Consider the following 15,518-nt stretch of genomic DNA (forward strand, 5'->3'; position numbering starts at 1 on the left):
GCTTTGGAAGGCTGGCGGCAAAAATAGAATCGGAGCCCAGCTGAGGGGGATCCTAAGGTGAAATGTAATCGCCCGATATAAAGATTAGCTGAAGGAACTTTAGTTTATTTGTTTTTTGGCATATGAGGACCTCGAAAGCAAGAGACTTTGCATGAGAAGAGACTTGGGCACAGAAGGCCCTCATATAGAGGAAATGAACTATAAGCTTGTGCCAGAGAAGCCCAGGAGTGTGCTGTACTCACAAGTCACACCTTGTCCCGTGCTAAAAAAGTGGGGAAGGGAGACCCCGGCCATAACATCCTGACTCATCATTTTGTGAACACATCTTTCTTTTCTTGTGAACATTATCCTGCACTATTTTATAGGATAGTGGTAAGCATTGGCAATATTTTATTTTTTTAGAATACACCCTTTTTATTTGACTAGACTCTATTAGGACTGTTATTATTATTATTATTTGATGGTCGTTTCTTCCTCCCATCTTAGATTTAGATTAGGCGTTTCTCACCCATTTTACAGTTTAATCACTTGTCTGTCTTACTTTGATACCATGCCTTCCTTACATAGGGCAGGAAGCGACCACATCGGAGCCTTTTGGTATGACCTTGTCTGTTTTCCTCACATGTCGCCATGCATGATCTGTGTTTTGGAACATACTGATGTGGTGCTGCCTTTGTAGTACTGTACGGTTATGGACCAGCATAATATGGTCTTGGTGCTGCCTTTGATCAAATGCCCCTTTTGCTCTGTCTAAAAAAAGGACATTTGTCAAATCTTTTTTTTTGGGCATTTCTGGAGTTGCTGACAGATTGCTATATTGTGGGCCTTTTGGAATATCCCATGCTACATTATATGCGACATTGAGTCACTGACGTTTCTTCTACGACCTTTGGATGCTGTGTTTTGGAATAGTGTAGGAGAGATGGGTGTGAGCACTGCCCTCAAGCCACTCAAGTGTTTCCATACTGTAATTGGTCATTTTGCTAGTGTATTGATTTTGGAACACTTAGGTGCTGATCATTCACTGACCTATTCTTTATTTCATTATTCATCACTCACACTTGTTACAAACAAATTATTTAAGACGTATCTAAGAATTAAGACATGAGCGCCATACAGCAGGGTGGAATAGAAGGACTTGGGCAGGCCCATCCAGCTATTCAGCCATATCCTGCTGTAATGGTGAATATTTAGCCCTATGACTGTTGGACCACAACTTTTGTTGTTACTTTGTACTAACTGATGGACTACATTATACACGCACTTGTAATCATTGTGTTTTGGTAGTTATCTATGCATTAGGCCTTTGGTCAGTTGTAATATTTCTTTCTTGTGTAACATTTGATATAATCTTATGGGCTCTGCATTATGACCATGCACAAGGCAACAGCTTGCCTTTCCCCAGCCCTGCAACCAGCCCTACAGATAAGGGGCCTATGCTGCAACCAAACAAATTGCAACTTGTCATTGCATCCATTAGTGAAGCCAATGCTTTACTTGATAAAATATACACTTTGTGTGATTTTGCAGCTACCACTAATGTGCAGTTCGAGAATATCTTGGCTCCTAGTCTTTATAAAAACAACTTAGTAGGATTACAGATTACTTCAAAAACAGAAATGTAAAGACAAGTCACACAATAATTCTCAAGAACTGGTTACTATATAGGGTACGGGAGAACCATTACTTACTCTGGCCACTTTAAACATCCTCTTCATATATGACAAAGCATTGGCCACCTGTAAACCTAATAATCAGGTGAGATTTCATGTAGAAGTCCAAGATGGTACAGGAGTTGAAATCCCCTGATAGCAGAAACCCATCCTTACAGGCCAATCTCCTATTCAGTACTCTAGCTCCAGTCTATGGCAAAATCTTTCTGCCACTTGTAGAAATCTAGAGCACAGAGAACAATGATCTTACACATCAGCAAGTTGGCTTCAGAAAGGGGTCAGTGCGGTTGACAAATATTTTGTCCCAATGTAATCCTTCAGATTCTGTAGTATGCGGAAGACAGAAGCTCTGCATGGTCTTCATCAGCCTAAATATATACATATATATACCAGGGTGCCAAATTTGTACTCCCCACTCGCGTTAGTTAGTGAAATTTGACTCTTGGCAACTAAGCAATGGTGTGCTGTCTGTATGTATAGAATTGAGGTGCCAAGTTACTTTTTTATAGCTTGCAAGTGGCTTGCAGCTTGAAATTCTGTGCCTTACATAGATCAGTTAGATCGCTTTTGACACAGTGCCAAGGCACAAGTATTTGGGAGTATTGGCCAATCTGTTAGTGCCCCCTACAATGTTGTCTGCTATTAAGAGTCTGTATGCAAACAATCTCACTGGGGTGCGGATGTGGATTTGACTAAACCGCTTCACGTGTTAATGGTGTTTGACAAGGGTGTGTGTTAGCCCACTCTAATTCTCCCAATATATTAGCAAAGTTGCAATCATTGTTGTCACAATTGAGGCAGACGCCCCTCTGCTGAGAGGAGAAACATTTGAAGTTTTGCTTTTTGCGGATGATGACGTGTTGTCTGCAGGTCTTGTTAGGTAGGCATGGTATCAAACGGACACAAGTGATCACAGTTTATTGAACTTCAATGGGTTTGTTGAACGCCTATTCAGCACCGGTCTGAAAAATACTGTTCCTTCGTGTGTTTTGCCTCGCTCAGAGTGTGCTCTCATGCCCGCCTTTTATCCGTGTGGGGAAGCTTAATGGAAGTCGGGTGTGAGTGGTTACCAGTAATTGCCTGACCTTGCCTGACCATAGTGGGACATGTCAGGTAGAGTGCTCAGGTGTGAGTCTGTGTTCTCCCAGAGCGGGCTGTCCGTGTGAAAAGGTGTTACAGGGATGGGGATACCGCGTCTTGCCATCAGGTGTCCCACTAGCACTCCCTCGAAGACCCCTCACCCAGGTGATCCTCCCCCACTGGTCCACCCCCAGGAACTGGATCCAAAAGCGATGGGTGTGTCCTGGCCACCTGGATGACAGATCCCCGAGGACTAGCGGGTGAGACACCTTCTGATTTCTCAGTCTGCAAAGTCAACCTAATTTGTTGCACTTAGCCACTTATCTAGTGGTTACTTTTTTATTGGATACCTTATTAAGCATATGTTAATGCTGTACTGGTTAAAACTGTATTGGTTAACAGAGTGCAGAAAAGCCCTGTTAGATATTGTTTGGTCCCTTGTGCAAAATACAAACCATCATTTAAATTGTTGAGGGACCTGCTCCTCTGTTTGGAACTGGACATTTGTGGGACATTCCTGCACAGTCTGATATTGTAGAGCAGAATTGAAAAAGCAGTTTATGTTGGTAGTTTTCTTGAACACCTTTAGACAGTATATCATGCTTTGCAGAGCTGTCCCGTAAAAAGGATAAACTACCCTTTTGCATCTGTAACAGGAGATGATCGTTTTAGATCACTATCCTGAAGTCAAAACTTCAATGAGTTATATAGAGGTTAAATTGTTTGTCAATTCTCCCACTTATGTTTTACCTACCATTGGGATACCAGTAATGTGGAATTCTGACTTATTTTCCACTCTGCTAAAGATGTGTGTACTGCATCTACACCAGACCTAGATACCAGTGTTTCAGAACAACATTACCCACCAGGGGGGAGAGGGAGGGAGGGAGTCTCAGAGGGTTTCCAGGCCAATCAGGAAGCCCAGAATGAGGACTACACCTCATGGTATTACCTGCACTCCAAGCCTCCTCAGAAGCGTGAGACCACCAATTTCCCTTACGGGCATGAGGTAAGTCCCTCTGCGGCGCCAGGAACTCTTTGTTCCGGCCCTTCCCCGCTGCCGCAATAGCTGCCATGGAGAGGGGGGATGGGACTAGCTCTAGTCCCCTTCTCCCTACGTCCATGGGATCCATTTTGTAGCTTTTTTAAGTGGAGACACAGCAACCGTGCAGAGTTCATGCAGGGGGAAATGGCAGGTAACTGATTTCAGTGTGATCAACTTTAAGAAAAGACACTGCAGCTTGCTACTCTTCATACCAGACACTAATAATTATCTCTTTTAATATAGCAATAATGCATTCGTACATAACACTTAGAAAGTATGCTCTTTACCCACAATCACATGTTTCTGCTGCATTGCAATCATTCCACCCACCAATTGATACTGTATCTGCTTTCCTACACATACTGTGTATTAATATCTGACTCCAAATGGGAAGATTTCAGTTGGCACTGCTTCTGTAATCAGGAAGGCCAGTATGTTCAGAAATCAAACATTGCAAGTAAGACCGTTGGAGAGGCAGAGAGGAGAAAGGAAGGTGGAGCGCTTATTATGTGGAATTCACTTGCGATATCTCTGTGTACCAGCTTGCTTCACCATATACTCTGTGAAAATACTGGCACTGCTGGATGTTCCTTCTGCAAATCGATGTTTGCAAAAGTGTCGCACTATATTTGTAGTTTATACTTTTGCTCCAATCAGTTTGTCAAGGCTCAACTGTGTCTCGTAATTAATATTTAAATGGCCAATGTGGGTATATTTTAACCTTGAAATTCCATTCACCATTGCTTGCTCTCATTCCTGAGCCTTTGCTTCTTCTTTGCTTTTGACTTCAGAGGATTGCTTAAGATGTCCCACTCGCAATACCAAGAGGAAATAGGTGTTCGACAAATTCGGTCGTCCCATCAACCCGACGATCACAAGAGCCACAGCTTTTGAAGCCACATGCATCAGAGTCTGCAAGGATGCCCAAGACCACACACAAGCACAAGGTTCTCGGCACAGAACATTTGAAGTTTACTGTATGGGGCTCAACTGTACAGTCTCATTATCTCCCGCTCTTTGTCTCCCTTACTCACTCACCTTGTGAGAAATCTGAAGGTGTCTCCCTAGCTAGTCCCTGGAGATCTGTCATCCAGGTGGCCAGGAAATGGCCCTCACTGTTGGATCCAATTCCTGGGGGTGGACCAGTGAGGGAGGATCCACTGGATGGGGGGGTCCTTGGCGAATAGGAGTGGGTCACCAATGTATGAGACGCAGTATCCCCCTTCTTTCAGCCCCTTCTTCCCATCCTACCACGTAGGATATTCTAAAACACTGCTCCCCTTTTCCGACACGAACACTTTCGCACAACACGAAAGACAATGGACTAACACCAGAACCGTTTACCTGACATGTCCCAATACAAGGGTCAGGCAATTGACCAGAATTACACAAACACCTGTTGGCCTTTCCTCTTCCCCACAGGGATAAAGAGTGGAGCATGAGAGCACAGGATGAGCAAGGCAGACCGCACAGCGTGAGGGCTAACTCAGCACGGCAGTTCAAAAGGAGGCGAAAGACGGTGCATACACAGGGGGTGACGAGGAGAGACGTGACCTTTCCCTTTCCGACAAAGGCCCGTGAAACCGCTGCAGATGGAAACCTAAGACTGAGAACAGTAGCCAGCGTGTATTGCAACAGATGTCTACGGTACACAAGACCCTCCTCCGCTGATAACCAAGCCGGGGAGAGACGCTGGTCTCCGTGGTACCAACCTTGACTTGAAGGAGAAGAAAGCCGAGCAGTTCATCACAGCCAGTGAGTCGAGGGGAGAGTTGAACGAAAAGTAACAAGCAGCTAAATTTGAATTTTGAAAGATTGAAAGGAACTATTGGGAAAGAGTGGGAAAACCCGCAACAGAGGCATCCGGCACCACATGTGTGCTCACTCTGGAAACTCTGGGTGATTACCCGATGATAAGAGACTACCGTAACCAGAAGGCCTTGGAAAGAGGCGAAGATAGGTCAAAGTGGTCATACAGGGGTCTTGTACAGTCGAAAGTCTTTGACCAACAGATGATTGCGAAGGAAAGGGAAATGATTCCCGCTTGAATAGAGGGTTGCAAAAGTTGGCAAGAGTGAACCCAGCAGAGGGATGCTAACGAGACGGGGCAAAGTCTAAAGCCCCATGGTGAACTGTTTGTGTAAAGTTGGCGAGAGTGAACCCGGCAAGGGAAGCTGACAATCGGGGACGAAGCCTGAAGAACTGTTTAAAAAGACAGACTTGTGAAAGTAGGAAGCATTAGAAGACCAGGGGAAGTGAATGGTCCCCCTTGTCAAGTGGGTCTGAGCCCGGTCGAGGGAGATCCAGGGGTGAAAATTCCTCACCCAAAGTCCATTTGAGAGAGGAACTTTTTGTTTGTTGTTGAATACATCAGGCCCTCGAAGGCAAGAGACTTATATTTGAAAAGAGACTTATATTTGAAAAGAGACTTAACCATCGAAGAACCTGATAGCTGGAACGGAACTGTCTGCGTGTGAGGAGAAAGCTTGAGCGTGTGCTGTGCTCGAAGGTCCCACCTTGTCCCGTGCTGAAAACGTGGATAAGGGAGACCGCTGGCAATCACATCCTGACTTATTTGTGAACACTTCTTTCTTTCTTGAACCCTTATCCCACACTCTTTTTGTAATTAGTTGTAAGGAATTGGCAATAGGCTTTTCTTAGTATAGGCCCTTTTATTTTGACACAATGCCACAAGGACTGCCTTATTTTTCATTCGATGGTCGACGCTTGCTCCCATCTTAGATTTAGGTTTAGAATAGGTGTTTTTCCACCCTGCATTTGCAGTTCAATAAACACCCTTGAACTGTGATCACTTGTGTCTGTCTTTACTGTTGCCACCATGAGTTCCTTACAACTGCAATGGGAAATCTAACATACATGTCATTTCTAATGGATTCCTTACTCCCACGGATTCCTCATCTTTGATAATCCTATCCCAGCGCAGCTATTCCTCTACTTTTCCACCTCCAGAGGACTCCATGTCAGCTCCGCCCAACGCCTCTACATGACCCGTACCGGACATGTCTGGGCCAGTATATATTGAGGCACTGCACTCAGTGACCTCAGTTTCTTTTCCCACCTACTCTGTTCGCTGATCGGAACACGTTTGCTTAAGCAAAACAAAATAATTCAGTACACCATGCCGATTCCATCAAGGGCCTCGGAATTCAAGCTGTGTGTGGCTTGCGGCCGACAGATGTCGGTTTCGGATCTGCACCAGATCCGTCTTTGTTTGGTGGAGCAGCACTTGAAGGCTTTCAGGGAAAGGACAGCCAAACTGTTCACCTTTGTCCACAAGGTGAAGAGTGTGGAGCCGCAGTCTCGCTCGAATTCACACACACAGCAAAGAGGAGGGAAAGAAGGACAAGAAGCAGCAGCACTGGAAGAGGTCCCGCTCCCCGAGTGGTTCCTCTCACTATCATTCATCCTGTAAGAAGAGGAGCCACGCTCCACGGAGTCCTTGGAACGGCAGGTACAATTCCCTTTTCCCCACCCATTCCTCCACTACAGAGGAATTGGAAGCATTTTGCCGAAGGATGGACATCTTTGCCATGGTGCCGGTAAAGGCACTTTCGGCTGTGGCCGGGGCACTAAAGGGTCCCACCATATCTGTTGCGTCTGGCAAGAAATGCGCTGGAATCCACTCCTGCACATCTTTTCACTCTGGCCTGGTCCCATAAATGACTGAAGGGCCCAGGTGCCGGACGATCCTACCTAGGGGGTGCCGCAGTCCAGGTTCTGGGTCTGGTGTAGACGTCCTCCGCGTCGATCGACATCGGTGTGGTGGAAGCTCCCCGGGAGTGCACTCTACTTCCAAGTGACGCCTTCCTCTCGAAGATGTATTCCATCTACGACGAGGAATGTGATCAGGTACCATCCTGGTTGGAGCCCATGGTTTCCAGGCAAGAGAGGGGCTCCCCCAAAGAGTTTCACGGGAAAGGTGTAGGTGTTTTGGGACTAGCTGAGGACCTATGTGTTGCCAGTGGCTTGGATGCACCAGCAGAGATGGATATCTTGCCGGCTCTCACTCCAGGCAAGCCTCATGCAGCTTTCCAGTGGATGATGGCCAGGGTGTCGGAGACCTTGGGGCTTTCTACAGGGGCCTCAATAATTTCACTCAACTATGTTTTACAACCACCCTGCTCCTCTTGATCATCATCCTACCTTAGGACCTGGACAGAAGGAAGCTTAAAGGAGATGGTCTGGAAGCGGTCATTACTGCTATTGTGAAGAATCAACATCCGGGCCACCAGTGGTCCAGGGATGAATATCGGTTTCTAAACCATCAATCAACCCCACACCTCTAGTACACTAGAAGGGATCTGAACAGATTGGAATACAAGTAAATGATAAGACCTCTTTGTCCAATTTTGCTATCCTGGACAGAACAGCAGGCTTATCTCTGCAAGGTCGTGGATCGTTGGTTAGTTGCAACACAGCGAAAATACAATTATTACCCAATGATCAAAGGGACTGTCCAGTCAAGGTTGTATACAAATATCTACTTTATTATTACTACAACAGACAGTTCTAGCACATTACAATTACAGCCCACACTGTAAAGGAACACAGAGCGCAGACAGTTTCACAAAGGAAAGGGATGCTTTCTGGATACTGACCGGAGGGTAGTTGGTAAAGTAATCAGTCTTATAGTTCAAGATTATTTGGTTTCAGCACCAAAGGGGCAAAGGGTCATAACTGTCTCTAGGGGCCTTGGGAGAAGGACCAGGAGGGCAGAACCACAATGTACCTGGTGCTGAAGAAGTTCTTGGTGCTCGACAGCGTTGAGGCGGTTCCTGGGTGCTTCACAGCACTTGACACAGAGTTATTGGCGGGAGACAGCTGCGGGTACCAGGCGGCAGGCAGTTTGGCAAGTGAGGCTTGGCAGACGTCTCAGGCGGCTCTGGCGACTGCAGCATGGCAACAGTAAGCGGTGCAGCTGGATGCCGTTCGAGGACTCAACTGTCTCGAAATTGTCCTTAAAAAGATGGACGCTGGATGATGCTTGTGTGGCACTCCGCTTAGAGTTTTTTGTAGGGCTTGTGTCCTTTTATCCACAGACTCTCTGGCACTTCCCACCTAGGAATCTTGCTGTCAGAACCTAGCAGGGCACGCTGTGTGCTGGCTGGGTACCGGTTCAGGAGCGGCTGGACAGGTCCTCTGAGTCCGGTATCTCCCTTTATTCCCTGGGAGATGTTTAGAGGAGGGATCTTGCTTCCCTCTTGGAACTCCTGGCCATCTTTCACTGGCGGAAGATGTAAGGTAGACTGTACCTTCAGCTCGGGTCCAAATGAGTCCTCCTTCTTGCTCCTTGCGAAGTCTTCAGATCTGATCAGTAATGGGCCCCAGTGATTGGTGCAGGCTAAGCCCACCTTATTGAACCAATCCTGGGTCCCCACCAACAATCTTCAGTGATGCTTCAGGTCAGAATCAGAGTGCTTGGCAACAGACAGGGGAAGGATGACAACATATACTTTTAAGTCTCACCCATCTTCCTGTCTGCTGTACATCAAAGTGTATCCCTAACTAAGAGCCCTACGTATCGCTTGGTCAACACATGGGCCTCCTTTGAAGTAGGGGGTTGCAGGCAGACTTTTGTCTCCTACAATTCACATACTTCTCCCCTCTGAAACGAGTGGTTCCAGACAGGATATTCACTGCCCTTTCATAAGGAAGGGTGTTAGTACCAAGTTGACAGATTGCATTACAAAGCGGTGTTGGCTCTGGTCTCTATTTTCACTTCCTGCACCCAAGCCTTCCCTGAGGTCTGCTAATTAAAATTCTTTAGTATTCGCCGCCCCCAGCAAGGTGTAAGAATGGGGATACAATTACATGGGGCCTTTGAAATGGTAATCAGGCTGTCCACGGCCTGAGGCTTTTGCTGTACCCACAGCTGTCAGGTGTCAGATACACATGACAGTGGAGGACGGCGCTGGTAAGCTGTCCTCCCAGAGTACATTACTATTTTTCTGTTGTACAGTGAGCGTGGGAAATGTGTTCGGGAATGCCCCCACATATTTTCTGGAGGTTGATCTCCATTCATTATTTTAAATAAATAAAAAATCAAAAAGCCCAGACAAGCACACTCTCCCTGTGTGGATGGTCGAATTCCTCGCAGTGATATAAGCAGAAAAACGTGGAAATTGTTTGGTAGCCGTCGGTGCTCAGAGAAGTGACATTTAAATTGCAGAATCCCTTCGGAGTGATGGGCATGGGCGGAATAAGTGTTTTAGGAAGTAACATTGCTTTTTGTCACCATGTCCTTTAACTGCTGCTTATATCCTATAGCTGTGAAGCACACGTCATGCAGTCGTACCCTGTGCCAAACCACCACTTTCTAACTCCATTCAGTTATCCTTGAACCCGTAACACCTTCTCCCCACCCTCTCACAAACTTTGTGCTTCACGTGATGTTTTGAACATTTATTATTTTTCATTTTGTTTAAGGGTTCATGTGTGGAACTGCTGTACTGGATAAAGATGGCGTAAGTGCTGCTGTGGTCATAGCAGAGATGGCATCTTACCTAGAAGCAAAGAAACATACTCTTGCCCAACAGCTCATTGACATTTATGAAAAGTAAGTTTTAGACCATTTTCCGATTTACATTGTCTTGTCTACACACACCCTCCATTATCTGTTTGATGGAATTCAGATTTGTGGCGATGGGCGTTGGTGAGCAGTGAAATGGTTGAAAAACCCACAATTTGCTCTTGGGGATGTTTGTACAACAAGAACCAGGATGTACTCATTATGATGTTTCTTAAGACTGTTGGTATGGGTTCTGGTACTAAAAGGGTTTAGACTTGTGTGTATGAGTGACTCTGGGTAGAGGGGTTGATCAGACCAAAGCTGTCTTGATTTTCTTAACTGAAATCAACAGATTTTCCTCTGAGAACCTTAATAGGTTCAGGCCATTTCAGGAGGGCTGATGCCCTCCATAGGCATCTGGTACTCTGGGATCCATCTGTATGACCTTGTCCCCTTACATTATCCACTATATTTAATCTTTTGGGGTGGTCATCCCAGGGTCAGACCTATATCTTGACCAGTGGCATGTAAGACCAATGTGTGGCTACATCTAACTGCTTTGATGCTCTGAAGGGGTGATTGGTTAGAAATGACTTGGGGTTAGGATGTGGGTGTGGGGGTGGCGAGAGGGGGTGACACATATCTGGCCAGCCTAAAGAGACATAAGCATTGTCAGCAGATCCGAGTTGCAATAGGCTGTAAGTTAAAAATAAAGTAAACCTCTGGGATTCAGGTGGCACAAAGAGTAATAATGCTATCGTGTTTTTGCTGCCATTCTTATTTGAAGAAGCAGAGATAGTGCTCTCAGAGGAATCGGTTCCCAGGTACTGTTTCCCACCCAATCCAATACCTGCACTTGACACACCATGTCCGGAGTAGCTAGCAGAGAACCCTTGCGCGACCACAACCCTACACCATCAGGTTCGGCACCAACAAACAAAAGCATTGTTTTGTGTTGCTCATTCAGCAGGCTTCGAGCTCCTGGCGCAGTCTGCACCTTTCATTGCCATTCGGTGCCACTGTACCTCAGGAGCATGCCCGGTTTGCAAGTTTTTGTGGAGGATGTCTGAAGTCTCCAATGAAGAAGATACCATTGTGGGTAGAACCCCATTGCACCGTTGTGTGCTGGCCATAACTGATGGAAGTCGAAGTCCAAAACACGTTGAGAGCCTAAGGTTGCAAATCCGTGATCTGTTGCTTCGAATTTACATAAAAGCCAGTGGCCTCAAAACGTCCCCAGAGTTGGATGTTTTTCTGGCACGGCCTCCGGAGAATCCTCATGCTTCCTTTCAGAAGATGATGGCAAAATGGTGGAAAAACTGGGCTTGTCGGCTTCCACCAGACTGAAGGTTTGATTTCATTTGAATGACATCCTGGATGAGGGATCTCAGAAACATTGCTGCCCTTCAACTCGGCAGTCAAGACCCTAGTGTTGAATCCTGGAATAAGCCACCCTCTGGACAGAGACCTGTTGAAAAAGCACTTTCTAATTGAGTCTTTTCTCCCACAGATTCATCATCTGACACCATGCCTAATCCAATAAAGGCTTTGGATTTCATACCTTGTATGTGTTTATTGCGGCTGGCAGATGTCGGTATTAGATTTGCACAAGATTTTTCTTTACTACTTGGGCAAGAACCATGATACCCAGGACTGCAGGTCACGCCAGTCCATGCAGCCAAAGGCCCTCTGGGAAAGATCTGTGTCCAGAAGCTCCAGTGTGAAGATGTGCGGTTCTGTTAGGTCGTGCAGACCGTCAATCTGAGGAAATGTTGCCCCTGCGCAAAGAAAATGATATGATATTTTATTTGTATCGCGCTCATACACAAGTGTTTCAGAGTGCGAGTAGGCAAGGGAGGGGAACAGGGGAGAACACAACAACAACGTTCTTACTAGGCCCAGTGACATTGAGAACGCGCAAGTGCATGGGAAAGGGAAAAGTGCATGGAAGGGGGATAGTGGAAAGTGTGGAGCAGAGGAGAGCAGATAAATAATAATAAATACAAATAAATAGAAAAATAGAGGCAATAAACAGTGGTAGTGCAGCCAGCAAGTGGCAAATGCTGTGTTTAAGGCAGCAGACTGGGTAAGCCCCAAGATGGAAACCCTGCTGCCTTATCAACATAGCAGTGGAGACTCCCGGACTGTAGGTGTTGGAAAGGCCTGCTTCCCCACCTGTAGTTGGCAGGGAACTGGCTTGGAAGCACTGCTTTTCCCTCTCGGATCTGGCCGTCTTGTCCACTCATGCCTCCCCTGATAGCTTAGTGGTACTGGCCACAACTGCAAACCTCACACATAAAGTAAGAGACTGGATGCCAGGGGAAAGAAGGATTTGCATCAGGGAGCCTTGCCCTTCGTGCAATCAACACCTCATGCACCCTGGTGAAATTCTCGTTTGCTCTATGGTCTGCTTTGTCCAACGCTGCAGACCAAATCACTGAAGAGGAATGAGAGAATGTTTCCTGTCTAAGGTCCAGGACGGCAAAGGTCTCCCGTCAGATTTTGTAGTCATGAGACATGGTTGATTGTGTCGGCCGATCCATGGCCACAAGTACAGTTGTCAGGCATCCCTCCTGGATGAGGACTTCAGGTTTCATGCATGATGTCCAAGCTAAGCTTTCAGATCTGCCATTTGATGGACAGAACCTGTTCGGGGCTAAGGCAGATGACACCTTTCGGATGTTTTAGTGCTCCAAAGGTACTGCGAAGTCCTTGGATCTAGCCGTCCAACAACCCTCTGCCCCTTCTGTAAGGGGCCAGTGTTTTCGTCCCTCTGCCTCCTACGCTTGAAGTGGTCCTGGTCAGACGACCCCATGCAGACTCTTCTTGAGGGGATGAGGGGAAGAGGTAGAGTTGGAGCGGCCATGGCCATCGTCCTCCCCCTTACAGGTCATTCAGCAGGGCAATTGTCTCCCTTTCGTGCAGCATTTCTGGGCCAGGGCCCTCATACCAGTACCTTGGCTCTGGATCCCATCCTCTTGGGGGAAGTCTGTCCACTTCTCTCGGAGCACAATCAAGCTTTTACTTGGCTCTGATTGAGGCAAACAGTGGTATTCCACCTACCTTCTGGTTCCAAGAGGATGGGAGTTTGCACCCATTACAGGATCTAAGGGTGCTGAATTTGTACCTTCGCAAGGACAAATTCAAGATGGTTACTCTAGCCCAGATACTGTAAGCCCTCAAACTGCAGGACTCGTTGGTTTCACTGGACTTTCAGGATGCATATTTCCATGTGCTAATTCATCGAAAGCACAGGAAGTTGTGAGGAACTGCCATCTGGCAAGGGTGTAGGAGCTCTGGCTTTTTTTTATTAAACAATAAAATGATGTGGGCAATTCCATCTCTAAAGGGAAATCTGCTGACCCTATTTCCCTTTCATAAGCTCCATGCCAAATGCATAGGCTGCATCAGTATCCTGAATTGCAGTGCCTTCTCTACCAGTGACGGACTGAAGGCTCAAAGGTCACAGGTGTTCTCTTGACAGCTGCAGTGACGCCAAGTCTCTGCAGCGCAGGAGCTGCATTTCAGATATGCACCACCGTCCCAACGATTGCATAACGCTGAAGATCCTGTTCTGGTGGCACGGTGAACTGTAAATATAAGCTACACCTGAGTTAGAGTGTGGTGGCCAGCTTCTCTCATAGTCATCCCAGCCACATTAAATCGATATCCCTCAAATGTCATCCTTGTGGGCACAGTTCAGCCATGGAATCATTGTGCATTGTGCATTCATTCCAGACCTTGCCCTTGGGGGATTTTCTCTTTGTTCCTTTATAAGGACAGGTAACAGCCTTTCCCCAGAGAAAGCCGCTCCACGGGAAGCTGACCCGGGAAACATGAATCAAAGGGCACACCCAGTCGAAAAGGTCTAGGTGTCATAGCAGGGTGCTGCATTTCTTTTTTTTAAAAAAAAAACTTTATTTATTAATACATCATCACATGTGCCTTTCGAAACAATAATTTCAATGTTCGTTTCTAGAAAGTGAAGTTAACGACTTAGAATGAGCAGTAGAAAGCCCTCTGCCAACTTGTGTTCTTCAGTGATTTTGAATATTTATATAAAATAAAAAAAGAAAAGTCAAAACAAACATCAAACAAAATAGAACAAGTGTGGCTTAACATCAGATCTCTAGAGTAAAACCCAGTAATTGCAGTTACAATATGGTGAAGATTTTAAGCAAACCTGGTTTATGAAGTTGCTGCTCCCTATCTTTGACAAATTTGTCAAAGGGAAACCAAACTTTGAGACATTTCTGATAGTTCCCTGCAGCTTGTGCGCACACCTTCTCCATAGCCAGGGCGCTTGTGCGCACACCTTCTTCCTAGCCAGGACGCCCCACACCTTGACCCACCACCAGGCCAGCGGGGGCCCTCTTCCATTTTCCAACCTTGGGCCAACGTCATACAGCGTCAGTCAATAGATGTGTAATGATTGTCGCCGTGGCCCCACTTGCAGCCCTCTGCAATCACCCCAAACAAAACTACCACTGTAGAATCAGATAAATAGCATGCTGCAAGTACTTTGATTCTATTGAGAAGGGAAGGGCGGCGGGTTAGTGTAGCCAGGGAAAGAGATGTATAGTTTATAGATGGAAAGTTCTGCCAACTTGTTTCTCTCTGCCTCTTTTCTCTTTCCTGTCCCCTCCACTTCCTGTTGCACACAGCACTTTGGTAGGTGTGATGTCAGAAGCGCAAAGTCCCCTTTCAGGAGCAGGGATTGGACAACTCAAGCAGGTTAGCTGTAGTCCAATCACCTGTGGACGTTGGCCTTTAAAAGAAGGGGTCTCCTTTGTAATCCAATCCTGAAAGAAGATTTTGTCGGACTCTTCTGGGAGAGCAGTACTTTCCAGAGTCCTCCAGTTGTGAGTTGATGGCACGTCTTCCAAGGCAGAGGTAAGCTCTGTCCCATCCCCACCATTGGGGGGTAATGTCTGCTGCTGGACCCAAAACCACATCTTTACCAGCCACCCTGCTGCCTGGGACCTCACTGTGTTGCTCAAATCACAGCTCACAGAGGATCAACGTTGAAAGCAGGGTTCTCAGCTGTTCTGGCTTTCAGGTGCTGAGAGTCCCACTCCATGGTGTCGAGGCCAAATGTTAGTCCTTTCCCGGGGTTCCAAACATGGAGGAAGCTGGCACACACTTTCAAGGGTCCTGCAACACAGTGAGGTCCCAGGCAGAAGGGTGGCTG

At 46.5% G+C, this 15,518-nt stretch overlaps 1 protein-coding gene across 1 annotated transcript in view; it reads left to right on the forward strand.

Moving 5' to 3' along the window:
* Positions 1 to 15,518, forward strand: part of PGM2L1 (phosphoglucomutase 2 like 1) — a 1,482,539-nt gene that overhangs the window by 1,169,075 nt on the left and 297,946 nt on the right. Inside the window, exon 11 of the mRNA XM_069640198.1 lies at positions 10,246 to 10,375. Within this exon, the coding sequence (XP_069496299.1) occupies positions 10,246 to 10,375 (130 nt within the window). The remainder of the gene's footprint in view (positions 1 to 10,245; positions 10,376 to 15,518) is intronic.

This window comes from Ambystoma mexicanum, chromosome 7q, assembly GCF_040938575.1.
Source record: "Ambystoma mexicanum isolate Mex_15411 chromosome 7q, UKY_AmexF1_1, whole genome shotgun sequence".
NCBI lineage: Eukaryota > Metazoa > Chordata > Amphibia > Caudata > Ambystomatidae > Ambystoma > Ambystoma mexicanum.